At 42.5% G+C, this 27,654-nt stretch overlaps 1 protein-coding gene across 4 annotated transcripts in view; it reads right to left on the minus strand.

Moving 5' to 3' along the window:
- Positions 1-27,654, minus strand: part of RGS12 (regulator of G protein signaling 12) — a 284,771-nt gene that overhangs the window by 231,359 nt on the left and 25,758 nt on the right. For all 4 annotated transcript variants that reach the window (XM_077477871.1, XM_077477870.1, XM_077477869.1 and 1 more), the window contains exon 2: positions 19,598-21,513. In XM_077477871.1, the coding sequence (XP_077333997.1) occupies positions 19,598-21,439 (1,842 nt within the window). In that variant the 5' untranslated portion in view covers positions 21,440-21,513. The remainder of the gene's footprint in view (positions 1-19,597; positions 21,514-27,654) is intronic.

Below are 27,654 nucleotides of genomic sequence, written 5' to 3' on the forward strand. Positions count from 1 at the left end.
AGTTTCCAGCCTCCAATCCAAACAGAAACAATGTGAGAAGACTGCAGGTCTAAAAATAAAGCAAACAGCGACGTTCCCTGCATTGTGTCTTATTTTCTGCGCTGTGTGCATAGACTACCGTGTGATATCTGCAGGCCTCACTAACAATCACAGCTCCTGACAATAAACAGAAACTCCCTTCAGGTCACATGTGGATTCCTTCAAATGTTCTTCAAATATTTTATAGCAAAGTGGATAAAAATCGATGATTTTTTTTTTTTTTTAATAAAAAAAAAAAAAAAAAAAATCGGATTTTTTGGTTTAAATCAAATTTTTTTTAATTTAAAAATCCGATTTTATTTATTTTATCTTTTTTTTTTTTTTTTTTTAATAAAATGCTTTAATCTATCTAAAGATAGTTTTCTATTTAAAATACATTAATAATTACGTTTATTCAGCATGAAGTGGAGCTTAGTTATGCATCATGAGTATGTTCTATATTCTGCAATATTTACATTTTTGCTAAACTCATTCAATGAATCCAAGCTCTGCAGGCTGAGAAAACACCCACTTCATTGATGCATTCAAACAATTTCACAGTAAAATGCGATAAAACAAAGTTCTATGTACACTACAAACTGTATGATTGAATCGGTTCTGATATCGCCATTTTACTAACCTGACAGCTTATTATTCTAAATAGGAAACCTTAATTTTGTTTGCAAGTATTAAAGATTCCAACTACCAGCAAGAAGAAGTCCTTACATTTAAAAAGAGCACCTGTCATTTCAGATCCATCATGGCAGCGCCTGTTAGTGGGCATCCACTCACCAGCTGCCACCACGTCCCTCACCTTGTTGTGTCACTGCCGCATCACCAGCCGTCTCATTAAAGTGAATGGGACTGTAAGCGAGTCAAAAGCAGGTCAGAGGAGGAGCTGCTACAGGAAAAGAGATGACAGGTGCTCTTTAAAAATTATAACTCATTCTTGCTGGTAGTTGGAATCTTTAATATTTGCAAACAAAATAAAAGGTTTCCTATTTTGAATAATAATAAGCTGTCAGGTTAGTAAAACAGCGATATTCAAACCGATTCCATCATACAGTTTGTAATGTACACAGATTTGCAAACCAATGTGATAATATTCCTGAACTTTTTTTTTTACTTCATGGTTACTGTGAAATTGTGTGAATGCATCAATGCAGTGCATGTTATCTCAGCTTGCAGAGCTTGGATTCATTGAATGAGTTTATCAAAAATAAATAATAATATTCCAGAATATACAGCTTCATGCTACATAGCTAAGCTCCAATTCATGCTGAATAAAACTAAATTATTAATGTATATTAAATAGAAAAATATCTTTAGATAGATTTTTACTCCAAAAGCACTTTATTAAAACACATTTGATAAAAATAGAAAAAATAAGATTTATATTAAAAAAATCCGATAAAAAAAAAAAATCAATACTTTTTTTCCACCCTGCAGGTGACTGGTATAGAGCGGTCTAGGCTTGCTGACCAGCCATCTCAGAGCATCAGAGTGCAATGCACAGGGACTACTTGTAAAGTTGAAGCTGCAGTAGTGAGGAAGAACCACATAAGCCGATGTCTCCTCTGTAGTGTCGGCTCCTGTCCTATGGGGAGGGTTACCAATGGTACTCCATCTCTTAACCCGGATAGCAGTCTCCAGAGTGGTGCCAGAAGCAGGAAAGAAAAGATCTTCAGTTCCGTGTGAAGCAATACACTGGGCATAATAGTATAGGGCTGCTTTCACACTGATGTGCTGCGGTTTACCCACACCGCGGGTGAAGTGTACCTGCAGCTTTCCTGCAAGTTTCCTGCACTTAGCCATAGACTTATATTATATCCTGCAGGTTTGCTGCACTTAGCCATAGACTTCTATTATATCCTGAGGGTTTGGTGCACTTTCTGAATTTGTGAGTTCTGGTTTGCTTTCAGTGCACCACACCTGCAGGATATAATAGAAGTCTATGGGAAAGTGCAGCTAACCCAGGGCGGTCGCAGATGCACCCGTGGTGCAGGTAATAAGCAGCACATCAGTGCGAAAGCAGCCTTACAGGGGGCTCAGAAAAGTAAGGGTTAATTTACATTTATAGTTTGGGGGGTGGTAAAACTCCATCGTTAAGCAGAGGGTTTTTTTGTTTACAAAGAGTTTTTATTCAATGAATGTAAAAATGAGTACAACAGTAGCGTCAGAACGGATTTTGTATACAGTGTGAGATAAAGTTTACATATACAGAATGGGATATAAAAGGTTATTAGGTATAGAAATTGGTCTGAAAGAGTAAGAAGCAAAACAAAAACTGAGGGGTGGAAGTTTGGAAAACATGCAAGGCATTTATAGTAGTGATGTGTTCCAATGTTTCCATTTAGCATCAAATAATTGCATAGTGTCGAATAAGATATGGTGGATGCGTTCAGATAATTTAATAGTCTCCATTCTTGACAAGACTTGTGCCCAAGGAAGAGATGGAGAACGCCAGTTAAAAGCAATAACCCAGTGGATCGCTATAAAGAGTGTGTAAATAAGCTTTCTACAGTGTTTTGGTATATTAGGGATGGAAGAAAAACATAGGCAGGTTTGCATCGTAAAGATAATAGGACGGCCTACTATGGAGGAGACCACGGCCGAGGCTTTCTGCCATATTGGGGAAAGGCGGCTACAGCTCCAAAAGATATGTGGTAGTGTGCCTGTTTCGTTGCATCCACGGAAGCAAAGTGGGGAAACTGCAGGATAAATCGAATGGATTTTTGCAGGGGTCATGTACCATCTCATATGTAATTTAACAGCGGTTTCACGTATCGAGTAAGATATTGTACTTTTGAGCATGTTGGACAGCATTTTCTGCCAATCAGATGGACTAAATGATAAGCCCATATCTGTTTCCCATTTGAGTATTGGTTTGGTTTTATCATCTATTGTGGTCTCCATAAGTGAGCGATATAAGATAGAAATTATGCCTCTATCTCTAGGGGAGTGAGAGCAAATACGTTCAAAGCAGGTACATTGTAGGCGTGAGTCTAGGGGGCCTCTAGATTGAAAAAATTGTTTAATTAACGTGTAATTATGTAGTTGTGAGGAAGGAAGTTTGTATTGCATTTGTATTTGAGGAAAAGACTTAAAAGTGAGATCCTGTTAAAAAGCACTGGAGTGTGTTTAGATTAGCCCTTCGCCAAAGAAAAAACTGTGAGGAGTCATGGAACGCTTGGGGAAACTCAGGGTCTCCCAGATATGACAGTAAGGGTGAGATAGAGGAGGCTAGATGGAATTTCTTTCTATAGAGTGACCATAAATATAAGGATTGATAGATGATTGTATTGCGAGAGGTGAAACAACTGGGTTTGATTGAATTAGACCATAGCAATCCTGAGGGTAGGAAGGGAAAGATGGAGTTGCTTTCAAATTTAAGCCAAGGGATATCGGCTGGAGGGCTATGCCATTGAGCCGATTGGGCTAGTCTGGCGGATAAATAGTAAAGCCATATATTTGGAAGTCCTAGGCCTCCCACATGAAGAGGTCTGTATAGCAAGGATTTGTGGAATCTGGGCTTTTTATGGTGCCAAATAAATTTGTTGATGTCTCTTTGAATAGAGTCTATGTATGTTTTTGTGATATAAATAGGTAGGGATCTAAAAAAAAAGAGTAATTTTGGCAATATAGCCATCTTAATGGCTGTGACCCTGCCAAGAAATGAGATATGATACTTATCCCAAGTAAGTAGAAGCGATCTAATTTTTGTAACTACCGGGTGATAATTTGCTTGGAGCAAAGTTTTAAAATCAGGGGTAAGTTGAATACCTAGGTAGCGAAACGTTTGGGTGCATCAAGCAAAGGGGAAGAGGCGTTGTAATGATAAGGCCAAGTCGTTAGGGATGTTAATGGGCATAGCTGAGCATTTGGATAAATTAACTCCTAACCCTGAGATAGAGAAAAAAGAATCTAACAGAGTAGTCAAGTTGGGGAGCGCAATTAAGGGGTTGGTTATAAAAAGAAGTACATCGTCAGCATATAGGCTTATTTTGAATTCGTCTGGGCCTTTGTGATAACCTTGAATGTTAGTGTTACCTTTAATGGCACGGGCTAGGGGCTCTATTGCTATTGCATCCCTGCCTTGTGCCTCTCTGCAGTGGGAAAAATTGGGAGTTATTACCTGGCAATTTGATTCTAGTTTGGGGTTCCCTATATAAGGCGTGGAAGCCGTGTAAGAATTCGCCAGAGATACCGAATTTGGGTAAAAGTGGTCTAAGTAGGACCAGCTGACGCTGTCAAATGCCTTGTGAACGTCAAGACTAAGCAGGAGTGTTTGGTTTGAGTTAAGATTGGCATCCTGGATTATGTTGGTGACCAAGCGAATATTGTCGGTAATTTGTCTGCCTGGAATAAATCCGGTTTGGTCAGGTGAGATGAGAGAAGATATAACAGCAGCCAACCTGTTGGATAACAACTTACCGAAAATCTTCAAATCGTTGTTAATCACTGATATTGGGCGAAAATTTTGGGGGAGAGTATGGTCCTTGTGGGGTTTGGGGATAAGGGACATGTTGGCTAATAACATTTCTGTAGGGAAGTCATTACCCTTTAATACATGATTATATAGAGAGGTCAGTTTGGGAGATAGGATGTGTGCAAATTTTTTGTAGTAAGAGGCTGAGTATCCGTCGGGGCCTGGCGCAGTAGAAGTTTTAAGTGATTTGATAAGCGTCAAGATCTCTAGCTTTGTGCATGGGGCATTTAATGCCTCTATTTGTTGAGGTGACAAAGATGGCAGTGAGAGGTTGGAGAACCAAGATTGGGAGGAAGGGTCCTTACTAGAAGAGGGAGCAGCATAAAGTTTTTCATAATAATCTACAAAGATTCTAAGTATATCTTCAGGGTGTGTAACCAGGGAGCCTGTGGAGTTACGGAGTTTGTAATTGTGAGTCGGTTTAACCGTTTGATTGAGTTTGCGAGCAAACATTGTAGAAGCAGTATTACTGTAAAGGAGGAACTTAGCTTTAGCCCAACGTAGGGATTTTTCTGTTTTGTCAGATAATAAAAGGTCTAAGGTTTGTTTTTTGCTATTTATTTGCTGTAATAAGTCAGGGGTGGGTGATTGGTTGTAACGATTATAAAGTTTATCAAGTGTTTTAGTAAGTGATTTGAGTTCCAACAACCTAGCCTTATTCTTCTTGGAGGCTATGTTGATGAGATGACCACGCATCACTGCTTTGTGGGCAGTCCAGAGAGAACCAGGTTGGGTGTCTGGTAGTTGATTCTCATTAAAGTAGTTATGGAGATGTGTTGTGAGATTCTCCACAGTTAACGTATCAGTTAACAGGGAGTCATTCAGTCTCCAGGTGTGAGTGGTGGGCTTAAGACCTAATCTAGAGATGATGAAAGCCACAATTTGATGGTCTGACCATGGGCAGACATGTATGTCAGCATTGGTGGAATTTGCAAGAACTAAAGGAGTATAGAAGATGTAGTCTATGCGGGCTGAGCTATCATGTGGATGAGAATAGAAAGTGTATGATTTACAACCGATATTGTGTGCTCGCCATGCGTCTAAAAGTTGATGTGTGTTTAAACTATGTGTGAGTGATTTAGGGAAGGCCTTGGAGGAAGGGGTAACACTGCTTCTGTCAAGGGTGGGGTGTGCTGTTAGATTAAAGTCGCCACCTACTATCATATGAGGAGATATGTACCTATCAAGAATGGTAAAAAATTGTTGAAAAAAAGTTGCTTGTGCGACATTTGGGGCGTAAACAGAGGCAATTGTTGTGGTACGGCCTTGCAGTTTGCCTTGTAGAATTATAAATCTGCTACCAGGGTCTCTATAAATATGTTCGGGGTCAAAAAATAGAGAGTTTTTAATGAATATGGCCACTCCACGAGACTTGGAAGAATAAGAGGATACAAAAAATTGTTTAAATGATTTATCAAAGTAATGTGGGTGGTTATCGGTTGAAAAATGGGTCTCTTGGAGGAGGAGGATATCAGCTCCCAGGCTTTTATATTGATAAAAGGCTTTTTTGCGTTTTTGTGGTAGGTTAAAGCCTTGAACATTATGTGATAAAATTTTTAAAGCCATTGATAAAATATCAACACTTTGACTAGGATATCATAGGCAAGATAGAGGGGGATTACGTATCGTGGAGAGACCATAAGCAGAATGCATACATAGTGACAGAAATAATGACCAAATCCATGTGTTAGTATTTTACAAGTAACCGTCTGATCGACTATAACATACTGAATATTTAAATGAGTGTAAACAGAACAAAATGATGTAACCAAGTTTTCTAGCATCATTGAAAAAATCTGAGAAGAGAAAAGACCCAGGGAAAAAAAGTGGATCAATGAGGGGCCAAAAAAAAGGCCGGATCTCTTCCTTATTAATCTGAAGGCAATGGGGTCATAAGAAAAAAAAATCTTAATGACCAAAAAATTCAAAATAACCATGGACAATACGTCCAATATCAGCCAGTGGATCCAGAAAAAGGAGGATGCCAGTGGCTGATAACAGCGGACGAGGGGAGACCAGTCGCCCAATAGGACTACAGTAACAACCTTAAAAGTGCATAGGTGTAGGAAGGCCGTCCCCATTTTGTGGATATAAAAGGCGAGAGGGGTGGAGAAAGAGGTGGACACTCAGGGGGGGGGGGTAAGGGGGACAGAGGGGGGTAGGAGGGAAAACCCAATGTTCAGCCATAGACCTAGAGACCGGTCATAGAGGACAGATTGAAATGTTAAGTGGTGAACAAATAGGCCAAGTGGCCAACGGCAAGTGGGTAAAAAGTAGCTGTTGGATTAAAGTTTGAGTTCGTGAAGAGCAAAAACGTGAGGGAAATGATGAATCATCATTTCCCTCACGTTTTTGCTCTTCACGAACTCAAACTTTTTTTTTTGTTAAGCAGAGTTTTTAACCACCTCTGCCCCCACTGCACCCCCTTTAGCTGCAGTGGCCAGAGGTGTCCACATGTCATATATGTCTTATATGCCCTGTCATGGTTGGTGGGTGTAGCGCCTGCCAAGCATGACCCATTCAAGTGAATGAGGTCACTCTGCAAGTTTCCTGCAACCTTGTGCAGTACAGCAAACAAGGGGTTAAAGCGAGCAGCATTGTGTTGCTTTCTCACCACCTGCTTTAAACCCTTGGACCCCGCAGAAGCATGCAGTTGCAGAGAGCTTGCAGAGTGGCCCCCATTTACTTGAATGGGACACGATTGGCAGGTGGTAGCACCAACAAAAAAGCAACAAGGGGTTAAATTCCTGCTGCTGCATGTATACACTTTTGGCTGCTGCCTCAGCAGCTAAAGGGATTAGGGATTGGGGGTGGTGTTTCCTGTGAGGGCATACTTCCGGTCAGGCTGGCTGTTCCCGCTTGTTGCGTGGAACGCACAGCGTTCCCGTTTCCGGTTGATTCAGTCCATTATAAATTGTCCCTATAGATGTCAAAACCATGCCCCTGATGACGCATTTTTCATGACGAAACGTTGGGTGGAGCCGGGCTTGACGTGGGACATGGACAAATTACTCTACAGCGGCTACTTTTGAAGTGATGGACGCTTCATTATTCGCTTTAATCTTTCAACCAAATGTGAGTGTAACTTTTAACAGCAATAAATTGCAAGATACTTTCGCAATGAGCGGTGTCTTTTATCTCATTTATATGATTATTGAGCCACGCAAGGATTCCTATACCTGTTCCATGTTTTGAGATATCCTGCTCCAGCGTACTGACTGGGAGGAATTGCTAAGCTGAATTGGTGTCATTACATGTGCATTATCCATGCAAGGTAAGGGTCTGTCTTATCGGGTGACGGTGATCGGACCCTGCTATCTTCTCACCTGTTTGATACAGTGGAGGGCGATTTGCTTCTGATTTGAATCATTTTTTCTTCATATTGGGACTTTTTTGCATAATTCTTATAGATATAGGTTTCTTGATGAATTTTACGAATTAAATGAATTTTTTTATGTGCGCCACATTTTCTTTCTATATATTTTGTATATTGTTTCCAGCAATACAGTGTGAGCAGCCATTTATGTTTTATTATTTTTACAATTGAGCGCAACAAATCTATTGTCTGTGTCTATGAGAATGTTTGACCATTCTTCCAGAAGCGCATTTGGTCAGGCACTAATGTGGACGAGAAGGGCTGGCTCGCAGTCCCTGCTCTAATTCATCCTAAAGGTGTTCTATTGGGTTGAGGTCAGGACTCTGTGCAGGCCAATCAAGTTCCTCCACTCCAAACAGCTATAACAGCTGCAAAGGGTGGGCCAACTCAATATTGAACCCTACAGACTAAGACTGGTACACACGATCAGTTTATTGGACGAATTTCCGTCCATTTATTATTGCATGCTAGTCTCATATCGAAAGTGAAGAGGTTACTCAACATATACGAAAATTCTCATACGACGGAATTCAACTTCAGAAGCGATGTAATGTGTTAAATAGTTTTTTATGTGTTCTTTCGTTTCTGAACATGCATAGCCTTGCTCTTACGATTTTTTTTTGGACAAAAACTGTACTAATTAAATGAAAATCGCATGTTATGTTCACATATGACCAACATTTTTTAGCCTGCACATCCAGTTTTTGTCATCGGAAAATTTGGAATCGGCTGTCGAAAGCACCGTACTAACGATCAGAAAATCGGCAGATTGCTCGCCGTACGAAATTTTACGATCATGTGTTGAATAAAGATGGTGCCATCAACACACCAACAAAATGGAACTATGGTACACAAAGCAAGCAATGATCTGACAGAATACATTGTTAATGCATTTGTACAGATTCATTTTAAAAGCCACAAAAAAAGGAAGTGAGCACCTAATTATATTATTTATGGTATTGCTATACATGGAATTTTTTTTAGGATTTTTGGAGCCCAAAAATCCTAATTATTTATATACCTTTGTCTCTGACCTGCTGTAAAACAAATGCATACAATCACACTCGCAGGCTATAAATATATGTCTGTTACAGCAGTACTACCACACTTACACTAGATTTATCTACTCCAACAGCTTTTACTGCAAGCATTTTGGCAAGGTCCGCACAGAAAGGCAACCCCACATATTAATATCCAGTAAAATGAATGGGCTGACGGCGTCATGTGTTTTCTATAAGAGACACACTGAGCCAAGATAGTTCTACATAAATACAGACGCTCTACTGTGTGATGCATGGATGGCATCTGACCAACACGGCTGCCAAGAAAACAAAAAGAAAAACCTTCTGATCTCTGAACAACCTCCACTGTCACAGGAGGGCCATCAAGTCACTGTCATTCCCATTCATTCTTCCCATATTGCTCGGCATTGCCCGGCACAAAGCGCAGTGGGGTATAATATAAGACCACAGGAGGCTTTCTCCAGTATCATAAAAGAGTTACATAAAATTACACTTTTAAAATTATGAGTCATTTTGGCCTTTGTACATATGGCAAAAGTGAACGAGTGAGGACAGAATATGAAGCTGCAAATTGGTTTTCTAAAGCCCCATACACACGATCAGAAATTCTGCCAGAAAAAGTCCGATGAGAGCTTTTGGTCAGAAATTCCGACTGTGTGTATGATCCATCGGACTTTTGCTGGCAGAATTCCAGCCAGAAAAAGGATTGAGAGCAGGTTATCTATTTTTCGGTCGGAAAAAGTTCAGATCGGAAATTCCGATCGTCTGTACAAATTCCGACGCGCAAAATTCCTAAGCATGCTCGGAAACAATTCAACGCATGTTTGGAAGCATTGAACATCATTTTCTCGGCTAGTCGTAGTGTTGTACGTCACCGCGTTCTTGATGGTCGAAAGTTCAGAGAACTTTTGTGTGACCGTGTGTATGCAAGCCAAGCTTAAGCGGAATTCCGTTGGAAAAACCATCCAAGTTTTTTCAGATAGAAAATCCGCTCGTGTGTACGGGGAAAACGTTTCAAGCTCTCGAGGTTTACCATCCAGTGAGCCACTGATCCCGAACACGTGGCCAATAAAAATCATGGAGCCTGAAACTTTAAAAACCAAGCAATGGTAGCTGAATATTTTTATATATTATATATATATAGTGCCTTGCGGAAGTATTCGGCCCCCTTGAACTTTTCAACCTTTTGCCACATTTCAGGCTTCAAACATGAAGATATAAAAATTTTATTTTTTGTGAAGAATCACCAACAAGTGGGACACAATTGTGAAGTGGAACGAAATCTACTGGATTTTTGAAACTTTTTTAACTAATAAAAAAATGAAAAGTGGGGCGTGCAAAATTATTCGGCCCCCTTGCGTTAATACTTTGTAGAGCCACCTTTTGCTGCGATTACAGCTGCAAGTCGCTTGGGGTATGTCTCTATCAGTTTTGCACATCGAGAGACTGAAATTCTTGCCCATTCTTCCTTGCAAAACAGCTCGAGCTCAGTGAGGTTGGATGGAGAGCGTTTGTGAACAGCAGTTTTCAGCTCTTTCCACAGATTCTCGATTGGATTCAGGTCTGGACTTTGACTTGGCCATTCTAACACCCGGATACGTTTATTTGTGAACCATTCCTTTGTAGATTTTTCTGTATGTTTGGGATCATTGTCTTGTTGGAAGATAAATCTCCGTCCCAGTTTCAGATCTTTTGCAGACTCCAACAGGTTTTCATCCAGAATGGTCCTGTATTTGGCTGCATCCATCTTCCCCTCAATTTTAACCATCTTCCCTGTCCCTGCTGAAGAAAAGCAGGCCCAAACCATGATGCTGCCACCACCATGTTTGACAGTGGGGATGGTGTGTTGAGGGTGATGAGCTGTGTTGCTTTTACGCCAAACATATCGTTTTGCATTGTGGGCAAAAAGTTTGATTTTGGTTTCATCTGACCAGAGCACCTTCTTCCACATGTTTGGTGTGTCTCCCAGGTGGCTTGTGGCAAACTGTAGACGAGACTTTTTATGGATATCTTTGAGAAATGGCTTTCTTCTTGCCACTCTTCCATAAAGGCCAGATTTGTGCAGTGTACGACTGATTGTTGTCCTATGGACAGACTCTCCCACCTCAGCTGTAGTTCTCTGCAGTTCATCCAGAGTGATCATGGGCCTCTTGGCTGCATCTCTGATCAGTCTTCTCCTTGTCTGAGCTGAAAGTTTAGAGGGACGGCCAGGTCTTGGTAGATTTGCAGTGGTCTGATACTCCTTCCATTTCAAAATGATCGCTTGCACAGTGCTCCTTGGGATGTTTAAAGCTTGGGAAATCTTTTTGTATCCAAATCCGGCTTTAAACTTCTCCACAACAGTATTACGGACCTGCCTGGTGTGTTCCTTGGTCTTCATGATGCTCTCTGCGCTTTCAACAGAACCCTGAGACTATCACAGAGCAGGTGCATTTATACAGAGACTTGATTACACACAGGTGGATTCTATTTATCACCATCAGTCATTTAGGACAACATTGGATCATTCAGAGATCCTTGCTGAACTTCTGGAGTGAGTTTGCTGCACTGAAAGTAAAGGGGCCGAATAATTTTGCACGCACCACTTTTCAGTTTTTTATTTGCTAAAAAAGTTTAAAATATCCAATAGATTTCGTTCCACTTCACAATTGTGTCCCACTTGTTGGTGATTCTTCACAAAAAATTAAAATGTTATAGCTTTAGGTTTGAAGCCTGAAATGTGGCAAAAGGTTGAAAAGTTCAAGGGGGCAGAATACTTTCGCAAGGCACTGTGTGTATATATATATATATATATATATATATATATATATATATATCTCAAAAGGGATCCTTAACCACTTTCAGACCGGACCGTTTTGCTGGCTTAAGACTAGACCACTTTTTGCGGTTCGGCAATGAGTCGCTTTAATTGACAATTGTGCGGTCGTGCGACGTGGCTCCCAAACAAAATCAACGTCCTTTTTTCCCCACAAATAGAGCTTTCTTTTGGTGCTATTTGATCACCTCTGTGGTTTTTATTTTTTGCGCTATAAACAAAAAAAGAGCGACAATTTTGAAAAAACTCATAATTTTTTACTTTATGCTATAATAAATATCCCCCGAAAATATATTAAAAAACATTTTTTGCCTCAGTTTAGGCCAATACGTATTCTTCTACATATTTTTGGTAAAAAAAAAATATCGCAATAAGCGATTATTGATTGGTTTGTGCAAAGAGCATTTACAAAATAGGGGATAGTTTTATGGTATTTTTATTAATAATTTATTTTTTTTTTTTACTAGTAATGGTGGCGATCAGCGATTTTTATTGTGACTGCGACATTATGGCAGACACATCGGACATTTTTGGGACCAATAATTTTTACAGCAATCAGTACTATACAAATGCACTGATTCCTGTATAAATGACACTGGCAGTGCAGGGGTTAAGTGTGTCCTAGGGGCGTGTTACTAACTGTGGGGGGCTGTGTGTTAGTGAACACTGATCTCTGCTCCAATCACAGGGAGCAGAGATCAGTGTCACTTGTTGCTAGGCAGAACGGGGAGATGCTGTTTACTTCCGCATCTCCCCATTCAGCCTCTCCGTGAGACAATCACGGGTATCCCAGTGGCGATCGAGTCACAGGGGTCCTGACCGGCACGCGCCGCCGGCGGTGTGCACGTGGTGGCATGGCCACAATTTCAAATGGACGTACCTGTACGCCAATTTGCATGCCCGTGCCATTCTGCTGACGTACATCGTTGTGTGCCGGTCGGAAAGCAGTTAAAGCGGAGTTCCACCCAAAAGTGGAACTTCCGCTTTAAGCACTTCTCGCTCCCTTACATGCCACATGGATGGGCCGCCCCTGCTTCTACAGGAGTTTTGTGTCCTGCCTGTAGAAGTCACTCAATGTTTTCCTATGTGTCCATACACATTAGGACGATTACAGGCATATTTTAAGCTCAACGTTTAGAGGCAGAAAAAAAAAACCTTCTGGTTTGCGTTTCTAATTGGAGCATTCTGGCAGAAAAAACGCTAAACTCTCCTAATCTTTGTAAAAAAAAAAAAAACTCCATATGAACGTATTTTTCTGCCAAAGGAACTGGCATTTTTTTAAGCCCAGCATGCATGGAGCCTCAATATGTTTTAGCTTATTGAAGTCAGGCTGGTGAAATTTGAATTGCTTGCTATGGCTTACAGCACTTTGCCTTATTATATCTCAGCTCCCAGCTAAAAGCTAAATACATATACTGTATACGAACCTGAAAAAAAGATTTGCAATTCTGTGAGCCATTCCTGAAATTCACACACCCATGCTTCACCACCTGGTGGGCAATTAAATCCTCCCTGCCTCCAGATGCTGACTGGACATGTTAAACTGACAGCACTGTGCACCAAAATAAAATGCATTGGTTCGCAGTGATGAGCCTTCTTTGTTTCAATTGTGTTTCACAGGGGAATTACGGGAACCAAATTTAAAAACAGTGTTCAGGCACTTATACTAAAAGTATTTAACCGCATGCAAACCAGCCGCCACAATTGTACTGCAGCATGGCTCGGCTGCGCAAATCGCCGTTATGCTACATCGGTAGCATAAACGGCCACTAGGGGGCGCACATGCCCCCCCCCCCCCCCTGCTCGCTCCTCGAGCCAATGCGAGTGCCCGGCGGTCTCGATCACCACCGGGCTCCCGCAATCGCTCGAGGCACACGGAGAACCGGGAGCTGTGTGTGTAAACACACAGTTTCCAGTTCTCTGGGCAGTGAATAACAGATCGTCTGTTCATACAGAGTAGTTAGTTACTTTCCCTGCAAAGTCCCATCCCCCTTCAGTTAGAACACTCCCTAGGATACATATTAACCCCTCCCCGTCCCCTAGTGTTAACCCCTTCACTGCCAGTGATATTTTTACAGTAATCAATGCAATTTTAATCACACTGATTAATGCCAATGGTCCCAGAAATGTGTCAAAATTGTCTGTGTCCGCCATAATGTCGCAGTCATGAAAAAAAAATAAAAAATCGTTGATTGCCGCCATTACTAGTAAAAATAAATAAATAAATAATAATAATAATAATAAAAATATGTCATAAAACTAACTAAATAACTTTTTTACAAACCATTCAATATACGCTTATTGCGAATTTGTTTACCAAAAATATGTAGAAGAATACCTATCGGCCTAAACCGAGGAAAAAACTATTTTTATATATTTTTTTGGGGGATATTTATTATAGCAAAAAGTTAAAAATAATGTGTTTTTTTCAAAATTGTCGCTATTTTTTTGTTTATAGCGCAAAAAATAAAAACCGCAGAGGTGATCAAATACCACCAAAAGAATGCTCTATTTGTAGGGAAAAAACTGCGTCAGTTTTGTTTAAGAGCCACGTCGCACGACCGTGCAATTGTCAGTTAAAGCGACAAGTGCCGATTCGCAAAAAATGGTCTGGTCTTTGGCCAGCCAAATGGTCCGGGGCTTAAGTGGTTAAAATGACATTGAGCCTAAGTTCACACTGATGCGGGTTAGAAATCATGCAAGTTCAGCTGAGGTTGAAGAAATTAATTGATTTATTAAAACCGGAGAGTGCAAAATCTGGTACAGCCATGTATGGTAGTCAATCAGGTTCTAAGACCCCTTTCACACCGAGGGCGTTTTGCAGGCGCTATAGTGTTAGAAATAGCGCCTGCAATCCGCCCTCAAACTGCTGCACCATTGTCACCATGGTCTCCAGTATGAAAGCCCGAGGGCTTTCACACTGGAGCGGTGCGCTGGCAGGACGTCAGGAAAAGTCCTGCCAGCAGCTTCTTTGGATTGGTGAAGGAGCGGTGCGTTTACTGCTCCCCCACCGCTGCTCCCCATTGAAATCAATGGGGCAGCGCTGCAATACCTCCGGCAAAACGCCGATATTGCGGCATATTGCGGCCAATTTTAACCCTTTCTCGGCTGCTAGCCGGGGGTAAAAGCGCCCTGCTAGTGGCCGAAATGCGCTGCAAATCTGACGGTAAAATGACGCTAAAAATAGCAGCATTTTACTGCCAAAGCTATGGGCGCGGCAGTATGAAAGGGGTCCAACTTCAGCTTGTTCAATTAACCACTTTCAGACCGGACCATTTTGCTGGTAAATGACCAGAGGTCTTTTTACACTTTGGCACTGCGCTGCTTTAACTGGTAATTGCGCGGTCATGCAATGTTGTACCCAAACAAAATTTGCGTCCTTTTCTTCCCACAAATAGAGCTTTCTTTTGATGGTATTTGATTGCCTCTGCGATTTTTATTTTTTGCGATATAAACGTAAAAAGACCGCAAATTTTGAAAAAAAATGATATTTTCTACTTTTTGTTATTAGAAAAATCCAATAAACTCAATTTTAGTCATACATTTAGGCCAAAATGTATTCAGCCACATGTCTTTGGTAAAAAAAAAGTCAATAATTGTATATTTATTGGTTTGCGCAAAAGTTGTCACATCTACAAACTAAGGTACGTTTTCTGGAATTTACGCAGCTTTTAGTTTACGACTGTCTATCTCATTTCTTGAGGTGCTAAAATGACAGGGCAGTACAAAACCCCCCCAAATGACCCCATTTTGGAAAGTAGACCCCCTAAGGAAATTGATAAGAGGCATGTTGAGCCCATTGAATATTTTATTTTTTTGCCTCAAGCGATTGAATAATGACAAAAAAAAATTTTTTTTTTTTTTTTTACACAAAGTTGTCACTAAATGATATATTGCTCACACATGCTATGGGCGTATGTGAAATGACACCCCAAAATAAATTCTGCTGCTTCTCCTGAGTACGGGGATACCACATATGTGGGACTTTTTGGGAGCCTAGCCGCGTACAGGGCCCCGAAAACCAAGCACCGCCTTCAGGCTTTCTAAGGGCGTAAATTTTTGATTTCACGCCTCACTACCTATTACAGTTTTGAAGGCCATAAAATGCCAAGATGGCACAAAACCCCCACAAATGACCCCATTTTAGAAAGTAGACACCCCAAGCTATTTGCTGAGAGGCATGTTGAGTCCATGGAATATTTTATATTTTGCCACAAGTTGCGGGAAAATTACAAACTTTTTTTTTTTTTTTTTTTTTCACAAAGTTGTCACTAAATGATATATTGCTCATGCATGCCATGGGCATATGTGAAATGACACCCCAAAATAAATTCTGCTGCTTCTCCTGAGTACGGGGATACCACATATGTGGGACTTTTTGGGAGCCTAGCCGCGTACGGGGCCCCGAAAACCAAGCACCGCCTTCAGGCTTTCTAAGGGCGTAATTTTTTGAGTTCACTTCTCACTACCTATTACAGTTTTGAAGGCCATAAAATGCCAAGATGGCACAAAACCCCCACAAATGACCCCATTTTAGAAAGTAGACACCCCAAGCTATTTGCTGAGAGGCATGTTGAGTCCATGGAATATTTTATATTTTGCCACAAGTTGCGGGAAAATTACAAACTTTTTTTTTTTTTCACAAAGTTGTCACTAAATGATATATTGCTCACGCATGCCATGGGCATATGTGAAATGACACCCCAAAATAAATTCTGCTGCTTCTCCTGAGTACGGGGATACCACATATGTGGGACTTTTTGGGAGCCTAGCCGCGTACGGGGCCCCAAAAACCAAGCACCGCCTTCAGGCTTTCTAAGGGCGTTACAGTTTTGAAGGCCATAAAATGCCAAGATGGCACAAACCCCCCCCCCCAAATGACCCCATTTTAGAAAGTAGACACCCCTAAATTTAGGGGTACACTAGTGAGACTAGGTAATAAATGGCGGGTGCCCTGAAACTATAAAAAAATAACTAACCAACCAGCGTCACCTGTAACAGTTATATGGTGATCACTGGTGAAAGGGTTAACTAGGGGGCAATCAGGGGGCTTTATGCGGTAGTATATGGGGGTCCCTGGCGCTATAAAAAGCTGCGGCGAACCTAAATACCTACCTGCCTAACTAGCGTCACCTGTGACACTAATACAGCGATCAGAAAAACGATCGCTTATTAGGCTGGGTTCACACTGGAGCGATGCGGGAACGCCACGAATGCGCGGCGGGTTCCCGCATCGCATGCCTCCCGGCGGCAGTTCACACTGCCCTATGCGAACTGCTGGGAGTGTCAGTGAAATGTTAATGACACCCCCAGATCAGTTCGCATATCGCAGTGCGATCTGCAAACTTGGATCGCATGGTGTGAACACCCATGCGATCCGATTCTGCTGCGGACCAAAAAAAGGGTCCCGTGCGAGTTTGCGGCGGGTGCGGCGGGTGCGACACGAATTCAGCCATACTATCTGTATAGCTGAACTCGAATCGCACAGAGATCGGATGTGATTTGCACTGCAGTGCGGTGCGAATCACATCCGTTCTCATAAACCGCTGCAATGTGAACCCAGCCTTAGTGACACTGGCGACGGGGGGTGATCACGGGGTTAAACCTTTATTGGGGGGGTTAGGGGGGTACCTTAGAACTAAAGGGGGCTAACCCTAACTGCCCTAACAGTTATTAGTCACAAATGACACCTGCCGGGTGATCAGGGGGTTAAACCTTTATTAGGTAATAAATGGCGGGTGCCCTGAAACTATAAAAAAATAACTAACCAACCAGCGTCACCTGTAACAGTTATATGGTGATCACTGGTGAAAGGGTTAACTAGGGGGCAATCAGGGGGCTTTATGCGGTAGTATATGGGGGTCCCTAGCGCTATAAAAAGCTGCGGCGAACCTAAATACCTACCTGCCTAACTAGCGTCACCTGTGACACTAATACGGCGATCAGAAAAATGATCGCTTATTAGGCTGGGTTCACACTGGAGCGATGCGGAAACGCCGCGAATCCGCGGCGGGTTCCCGCATCGCATGCCTCCCGGCGGCAGTTCACACTGCCCTATGCGAACTGCTGGGAGTGTCAGTGAAATGTTACTGACACCCCCAGATCAGTTCGCATATCGCAGTGCGATCTGCAAACTCGGATCGCATGGTGTGAACACCCATGCGATCCGATTCTGCTGCGGGCCAAAAAAAGGGTCCCGTGCGAATTTGCGGCGGGTGCGGCGGGTGTGGCGGGTGCGGCGGGTGCGGCGAATGGCTGAACTCGAATCGCACAGAGATCGGATGTGATTTGCACTGCAGTGCGGTGCGAATCACATTCGTTCTCATAAACCGCTGCAATGTGAACCCAGCCTTAGTGACACTGGCGACGGGGGGTGATCACGGGGTTAAACCTTTATTGGGGGGGTTAGGGGGGTACATTAGAACTAAAGGGGGCTAACCCTAACTGCCCTAACAGTTATTACAGTCACAAATGACACCAATGCAAAAAAAAAAAAAAAAAAAAAAAAATGACATTGGTGTCACTGTGACTGGGGGGCAGGGGTAATTGGGGGGGTGATCGGGGGGTAAAGGGGGGGTGTGAGTGTGCCTGGCATGTTCTACTGTGTGTGGGATGTGTTGGTGCAACTCACTGATCCGCTCTCCTCCGTGTCGGAACGAAAAATACCGACACGGAGGAGAGAATACATCACTTCCTCTCCTGTGTTTACATTACAGGAGAGGAAGTGATGTCACCGGGGATTTCCATTCGTCGGGAGCGATCGCGAGGGGGTGGCCATGAATGAATGGCCGTCCCCTCGTCCGGGATCGCTCCCGAACGAAAACCGACCGCCGCAGGCACCGGGCGGGGGCCCGATCGGGCCCCCGACCCGCGGGAGGCAAAGCACGTACATGTACGTGCTTATGCCTGCCCGTGCCATTCTGATGACGTACATCGGCGTGAGGCGGTCGGCAAGTGGTTAAGGTGTCACTAAACCCACATCATAAAAAAACTATCAATAAATGTTGTACTGTTTTACATGCTGTTCATACTCCCTTAGTCACTATGAGATTCGTTTTCTTAATGCTGCAAAAAAAAAAAAACTGGTTGATCCTGCTGCTCTCTAGCTCCACGTTCTGTTCATGTTCCCAATTCAGCGAGGGATTTTGTAGCTATGGTGGCAATTCTGCACATGCTCAGTTTTCAATTAGTCTCTATGCTGCAGCTGAACATTTCCTCCCTATCACATCTGAGCAGCCCATGTGTGACTATAGAGAGTCACACATGTGGGCATACACACAGTGGTAAATGACAGCCCACTCCCTTCCTCCTCCATGCCCACTAACCAGCTAAAGACAATGGGAGTGGATATTACATGTAGATTAATAGAGGCTTCACCTCCCTCTTATTCCATAAAGACATGGATGAGTCAGTTTGAGGTGGAGGAACTTGACTGGCCTGCACAGAGTCCTGACCTCAACTGGATAGAACACCTTTGAGATGAATAAAAGCAGAGACTGCGAGGAAAGCCTTCTCGCCCACATCAGTGCCCGACCTCACAAATGCACTTCTGGAAGAATGGTCAAACATTCCCATAGACACACTGCTAAACCCTGTGGGCAGCCCTCCAGAAGAATTGAAGCTGTTAAATCTGCAAAAGGTGGGCCAACTCAATACTGAACCCTACTAAGACGCCATTAAAGTTCATGTGTATGTGTAAAGGCAGGCGTCCCCAATACTTTTGGCAACATAGTACATATATAATACACACTAACACAATATATGTATATATTCCTACTGAAAAATAAATATATATATTTATTTTTCAGTAGAAAAGTAGATTTTTATGACAATGTATTTTACACCTACATGCTACCAAGCGAGTCAAACATTCTTACCTTTCGGTGTTCTCTGGACTTCTTAGCAGCATGTAAAGCCCCTAAAATATTATGTATGTCAAAGGCTTTTTTAGACCAATCATCTTTGCACGCAGGGGGTTGTACAAAATTTCCTTCCACTCTGTATCTGTCAGCAGGAATCTTACTCATTGGAGGAGGTAAAGTTCCACAGTTGACACTGGACCATCCATCTGTGGAGTCAGCATAGGACTCCTGATCACTGACATTGCCTTGCTGCCAATCTCGTATTACATGAACAGGCAACCATTTCTTCTGGCCTCCAACATCCAATGGGCCAGCTTTCTTTGGGGGATGTGGTGGTCCTCTTGGTGGAATAACAGGAACCTCAATTCGTGCCGATGGGCCCAAATGCTTCTTGTAGTTCTGTGGTTTATCAGCTGTTGGAAAATGGCTATCATCCTCATTGGAATATCCATTCCAGTGTAGAACTGGTGGATTCTGTGCTCTGCCACCAGGATTCTCCCATAGTCCACGAGGGATGTGTTTATTGGGGGCACTTCCTAAGTCAACAACCAATACCCTGTTTGTTTTTTCCTCCTGGTTAAAATTCCCAATTCCACTATCACTATTACTGCTGGTGCTGTTATTCTGATGGGCATCAGCGTCATTGTCGAGGAACGCTCTTGCCCTCATACCTTCAATCAACTCACCCATGTCTCTGTAAAGAACAGATACAAACTGTAGAACTGGCATTGAAGATGGTGGGAACTCTAAGCACCCATTGGTGTCTGGATCTGGTGTACATTCAAATGCAAATCTCCTGGCAATACCTTGATGTATTTTATGGTGGAATAATTCTGGATCCACCATAAACACATGACAAGATGTCCTCAAAATCCCTTCTTCATCCTGTGCCAAGCTTTGATCATCATTACTTTGCATGGTGACAAGTCCAAAAAACCTTTTGTCATCAGGACACACAGCACTGAACGCCAGTTTCTCAGCAGGGTACACAGCTATTATACCCACCTTATCACTGCAAAGCTGAATGTTGTCATGCATGATTTTCATGAGCACCAAGGAATGTATTTTTTGTTCAGCTCTTAGGCGTCTCATACACCCACGGATAGCCTGTAAGCTATCATACTCAAGGTTGGAACTTGTGGAAGGAAGTTCGATAGAGCCAAGATAGCCAACGATCATACCAACATTTAAAATACTTGCATCCAGCTCAAAGTCCTCCAGGTTCTGAACCCCATTGCAGAACACAGATTCGTTGTTTACCATTTTTGAGATTTCGTCTGTTGAAAGAAATTCTGCACTGTGTTTCGTTTTCTCCCTTCTCATTTCATAATGTGAAGCAGACATTGACCTTGACCTCTGTTTTGGTGCATGGTTGTCTGTCTTTCCACCAGATACAGGGTTCTCAAAAATCATGCTGAAAATTCCTCCGGACTGCATCTCTTCTACAACTCTCTCTGCTCGGTTTATGCCCATGGCTTTTGAATCAAGTCTTGGTTTCAAGCAAGTCTTACCCTCATAATAGGCAATTTCTTCATCGCTAGAGCATAAATCCATGTGACGGGCTCCTTCAGAGGTGACCATATGAAGAACACCAGAACATTTTCCAATTAATTTGACCACATCTTCATGAGATGCCTTTTTGACATTAATGTCGTTGACTGCACAAATCTGATCCCCAGGTTTAAGTCCTACAAACTCAGCAGGGCTATCCTTAATCACATTACCGATGATACAAGGTGACTGTCCAGAAAGAGTAAAACCATAACCAGCTCTTCCTCGCGCCACCTCAACTTTTCTAAGACGCTGGGTGTTGTGCATTTTTGTACGATTCTTGGTGGGATCAAACGGCTTATACATTTCATTTACATAAGATGTTGAGGAATCTTGCTGACAAAAATACCAGACCACTTCAACTTGTCTGCCGAGGACTCCTGGAAAACACAAATACAAAACACATTAAACATCTGTCTTCCATTGAATCCCTTTCCTAGGCCAATAAACATTTAGTACAGCTAGACAAAAATGTTAACAAATATTTCCTCACTCTGCAAGCAAACCAGTAACAGAAAGAATACAAGTACAAAAAGGTAAAACGTGTTTGTGCATTAATTATCATCCATTTATTTCCATCTTGAGAATAAACTTATATTTGAAAAAAATAAATAAAATAAATGTTATATATATATATATATATATATATATATATATATATATATATATATATATATATATATATACACACACACACACACACACACACACACACACACACACACACACACACACGACATGTCATTTTCAAATCTGAGCAGATTAAAAGCCTACAAAATAAGTAGATTTACAGGAAATCTACAGTATGTTTTAGACCCCTTTCACACTGGGGTGGCGGGTGTGTTAACGCTAAAGGGCCGCTAAGTTTAAGCCCTTTACCGATGTTCAAGCGGCGCGTTTTAGCCACTAAGGGGTTAAAGGCGCCTGTGCTGTGGTGCTTCCGAAGCGCTGCTCATTCATTTCAATTGGCAGGGGCGGTGTAGGAGCGCTAATTGCAGCGCTCCTAACATTGCAGCAAAGATGCTGCTTGCTGGACTTTTTCCCATCCCGCAAGCGCACCACCGCAGTGTGAAAGCACTCAGGCTTTCACACTGGGGAGGCAAGAGAGGCAGTTTTCAGGTACTTTACAGGCGCTATTTTTAGTGCGAAAACGCCTGAAAACTGCCTCAGTGTGAAAGAGGTCTAAATGCGTTTTCTTTTAAGATATGAATGTGACTGCAATCAGCTCAATATAAATATATCTGAAAAATATGCTTGAGGTGTATATAAGAGCAGCAATACTGAAAAGCAGTGCTGTTTCACAGACCAACATTTGAGACAAAAGCTATGACGAAGGCAGGTCCAAGATGATACAATTTTCTTTCCTGTAACCATGGGTTGCAGGAAGAAAACAAGAAATAACAATCGATCAATTCCCCTATCAACACAGTCAGTGTTGATGGGGTAATCCCTTCTGCAGAGCTATTGTGTTCTCCTAGTGGGGGCACAGGGAGCCATCTGGCAATAATCCCATCTTAAAAATCTGACATGATGGTCATACCCAAGTCCATCAACCTGCCTATACATGGTTTGAATATCGTCCGATCCCTGCTGAACTGGCCGAGATTCCCCCCATCAACACTGATTGGCAGCGCTATTGTGTTCTGTGGGCGGGGAGCCTTCCCTGCTGGCAGAACACACTTAGACCCCTTTCACACCACACCGCCCATTGCGTCGGCGGTAAAATTTATTTATTTATTTTATTTATCTATTTTTAGCGGCGTTTTACCACCGGATTTGCGGCGCGCTTTTACCCCCCCGCTAGCGGCCGCGAAAGGGTTAAAACTGCCGGCAATACGCCGCAATAGCCGCGTTTTGCCGGCGGTATTACAGCGCATTATGCAGCGTATTAATGCGCTGCATTGATTTCAATGGGGAGCAGCGGAGGAGGAGCGGTAAACACACCGCTCCAAAGAAGCTGCTGGCAGGACTTTTTTCTGATCACACTACACACAATGGTGCAGCTTCTTTAGGGCGGATTGCAGGCGCTATTTCTAACGCTATAGTGCCTGCAAAACGCCCTGGTATGAAAGGGGTGTTAGTGTTACCTGCTATAGCCAGTGGGACACAAGTTGATCAATGGATTGACTTGTGGAAAATCAAGGTGCCCATACATGGATCGAAATTCAACCGATCCCTGCTGAACCAGACAAATTTTGGTCCATGTATGACCAACCTAATTCTGGATATTTGCTATGCGATATTCACCAACTCATCAATACAATAAAGTAGGCTACAGGCATGAGCTCCAGATGCTGGAGATGCATCAGAATAGAACCAGGATCCCAGGATATGACCATGGACCAGGCAGCTATGGACTAATACAGGGTTTCTCAACTAGGGTTCCTCCAAAAGGTTGCAAAGGGGTTATTTGAGCAATCAGCTATTTCTACCTCTCAGATAAGTTCCTACTGACACCATTAATCTTTTTAGCTGTAGTGGGTCATTCTTCCCAATGACTACAAGTGTAAGGAGCATTTTTCACACTGACCATCACACTAATGTATCAGGAGTTGTAGATATAGTAATTTTTAGAAGGGGTTCCCTGAGACCAGAAAGTTAATTCAAGGGTTCCTCTGTGTTGAAAAGGTTGAGAAAGGCTGCTCTACTAGATGGACACAGTGGCAAAGACAGATTGCAGAGTCTGCAGGTAGGATAGGGCTTTAGGAGACACTTCTACCCTTTTAGCCACCAGACTGGTAAACATAGAGTCGTATCAAGATAGGAAGTGTGTATAGCGGTTAGCTATGTGATTCAGGATTAAAGAAATGGTTTAAAATTGTCACTTTATAAATAAGCCCCTTAGATTTGGTTTTATAAACTAAAACTACCCAATCTCAACAATATACTTCAGTAGAATCTTGAAATGGTCATTGCTATCAACTCTCTTCAAATACATTTTTTACAAGAACATTTATATACTCATATCCATTTTTCCCGAATCTTACAAATCTAAATCTAACTAAAACAGCACCAATATAGGGTAAGCAATGTTTGTTCTCAAAAAACTAGCAAGTCCACCACAGATAAAAGCAAAAGGAACATCTTCCAAGAACTGGAGCTAATGAAATAAAACCTCAAGTGTTCTGTAAGCTAAAAAAAAATTTAAAAAATAAAATAAAAAAGTTAAAGTCAAAAGCTTTTCTGGTTACCTACGTACCACAGGACATAAAAATCCTATAAATGACAAATCCTTCCTTGAGAAATAGCCAGAAGAGAAATACCATTTGCAATTAATCTACGTCATATGTGCCAATGATTACCGCCTTCAGGATATTGCATTTCAGAAACAGGCAATTAATTCTGGTAACAAAATCAACTTGTACTATTCCATTATTACCATGGCTGGCCACAGCCTAGAAGCCATGTCACCATCGCATAAAAAAAAATAAAAATAAAAATGGATGCGTTTTATCAAACACATCAACGTTCACCAATCAGCCATGACATTATGACCACCAACAGGTGAATAACATTGATTCTCTTGTTACAATGGCATGTGAATGTAGGTGGGATATATTAGCCAGCAAGTGAGTGAACATGTTGTCCCTGACGTTGTATTGAAAGCAGAAAAAAAAAAAAAAGGAAAGGAGCAAAGACAAGTATTTTAGGAACGTTGACAAGGGCCAAATTGTAACGGCTAAACCAGGGGCCTCCAAACTTTCTAACAAAGGGTCAGTTTACTGTCCTTCAAGTTTTAGGAGGTCCAGACTGTGGCCAGTGGGAGAAGAAAATGTATTGGTGTCAGTAAGAGTAAACAGACCCCCATCATTGGTATTAGGGACATAATAGTGCCCCATTGCTGGTGTCAGTGGGCTGAATAGTGCCCCATCATTGGTATCAATGGGAAGAATAGTGTCCCATTGTCGGTGTCAGTGGCAGGAGCTATTGCTGACAGTGGGGGGGAGTGCCCCCAAGAGCCAGATAAAAGCAAGCAAAGGGCCACATTTGGCCCCAGGCTGCAGTTTGAAGACCACTGGGCTAGACGATTGGGTCAGGGCAACTCCAAAACTGCAGCTCTTGTGGGATGTTCCTGGTCTGCAGTAGTCAGGATTTATCAATAGTGTTATAAAGAAGGAAAAACAGCGGCAGGGTCATAAGCAGCCAAGGCTCATTGATGCACGTGGGGAGCGAAGGCTGGCCAGTGTAGTTCGATCCAATATAAGAGCTACTGTAGCTCAAATTGCTGAAAAAGTTAATGCTAGTTCCAATAGAAAGGTGTCAGAAAACAACATGCATCGCAGACTGGTCAGGGTGCCCATGCCCACAGCCAAAAGGCACCTACAATTGGCATTTAAGCATCAGAAGAGAAACTACAAAACAATGAATGATGGTGGTATGGTCTGATGAATTACGTTTTATTATACATCATGTGGATGGGTGTATGTGCGTCGCCTACCTGGACAAGAGGTGGCACCAGGATGCGCTATGGGAACAAGGCAAGCTGGCGGAGGCATGATCTGCTACTGACAGCTTGGTACTAGATACCACAGCATACCTCCAGAGGTCTAGTGGAGTATATGCCTCAAAAGATCAGGGCTGTTTTGGCTGCAAAAGGGGGACCTATGCAGTATGAGGTGAGTGGCCAGAACGTTATGGCTGATCAGTATATGCTGTAACATGGTAACGCGCACTGACACGTGTTATGACGTGCAAATATAGAGTACATTTGCAGTGCACATTAAAACAACCGATAATCCACGTCGACCTGCACTCAAAATACATCAAGGAAACACTACAAAGGTGGGACTACAGGATACCAATGATGAGAAAAATGCAAAGGCTGCCATTGTTACATCCTTTTGAAAATCTAATTTCCTTCAAGTCCCTGAAATAAAACTGCAGCAGGTTATATCAGTAATGGAACTATATATGTATTTCTTGCATGACGGTTTTTAATTGAATCTTTTCTATTGTCAAAGACGAATTCGGTTGGACAACATTAAAGAAATATAAAAGAAAGATTTAATGGATCACAGTATATCCAAACACTACAGTCTTGTATCATCCGAGTTATTTAAATTTAAAGTAGAACTAAAGAAACCTTTTTTGGGGATAGAGTAAAGGAGGGTTATAACCCCTGTCAGGTTTTATTTTGCCATCTGTGTCCCATTGAAGAGATTTCCCTTTATTTCCCATCCTATAGCCCAAACAGAAAGTGAAAGTAAATCCCTCCACAGTTAGGGAATCCCTGGTTGTCACCAGAACTAGTTAACATGTCTCTCAGATGGGGAAAAAAAAAAAAAAAAAGGATGAGGCCTAATTCACACTGGTGCAACATACACTTCGACTTTGGGAGCCCATGCCGAATGACGTGTACAAAATTTCCCTATGAGAGCCCTCTTAACTAGTCCGACACAAGTCGTTACGACTTTCAAAAAGGTTCCTGCACTACTTGGTCCGACTTCAGCCCATTCAATTTCACTGAAGTCGGATCATCATCTTAACTGATCCGACTTCGTCATGCTACTTGTACTCTGAGGATCTTGAAGGGGAATCCCCCCCGCCAAAATAAAACCAGCATGGCCCCCCACCCCCTCCACCAAGACCATACCAGGCCCTTCAGTCTGGAATGGACTTTAAGGGATTTTTTAAATGGCGCTGGGTCCCCCCCCCAAAATCCATACCCGACTCTTATCCGAGCATACAGTCCAGCAGGTCAAGAAGGGGGGCCACGCTCTGTGCCCCCCCCCCCCAAAGCACCATATTGATGGGGACAAGGGCCTCTTGACAACCCTGGGCGGTGGTCGTGGGGGTCTGCGGGCAAAGGGCTTATCAGAATCTGGAAGCGCCCTTTAACAAGGGGGCCCCTAGATCCCAGCCCCTCACCCTATGTGAATGAGTATGGGGTACATTTGCAACCCTACCCATTCACCCCATAAAAAGTGTAATAAATAAATAAAACCAGTACATACGTTTTTGACAGAGTCCTTTATTAAAAGTAGCTCCAGCATGTCTTCTTTCTCCGATTTCTTCTACCTCCGGTGAGGTGTTCTTCCTCTGGTTCTTCCTCCGAGTTCTTCTCGCTGCGCTGTCTTCTTCCTCTGCCGGTTCTTCTCTCTCTGCTGTCACCTTCCTCTGCCGGGTTTTCCTCCAATTCCTCTTCTGATGCTAGCTCCCACTCTTGTATTAGCTCCGGCATGTGCCATTACTTATAAAGCCATGGGGCGTGGCCATCCAGTGACATCAGTCGGAGACCCCGCCTCCTGTGACATCACCGCTGAGCCCACTTTACATATACCCAGTGAAGCGACTAGTTTCAGGCAATAAAGAGATAAAACAAATCTTCCTACATAAGTTGTGCCTGTTTATCTGTAGCCCTCTCTCTCTCTGTAGAGCCTTCTAAAACACACAGCTCAAAGGATTTTTCTCAGCAGCAGAAAGCAGAGGGCAGGGATCTGACACACACACACTGTAGTGCTAGAGCTTGGGCCTGTAGTGTAATCTGATAGTTGCGCAGAGGGATAGGACACACCTCTGTA

Source organism: Lithobates pipiens, unplaced genomic scaffold (assembly GCF_037356315.1).
Source record: "Lithobates pipiens isolate NorthernLeopardFrog02 unplaced genomic scaffold, aLitPip1_a1.2 Scaffold_13, whole genome shotgun sequence".
Taxonomy (NCBI): Eukaryota; Metazoa; Chordata; class Amphibia; order Anura; family Ranidae; genus Lithobates; species Lithobates pipiens.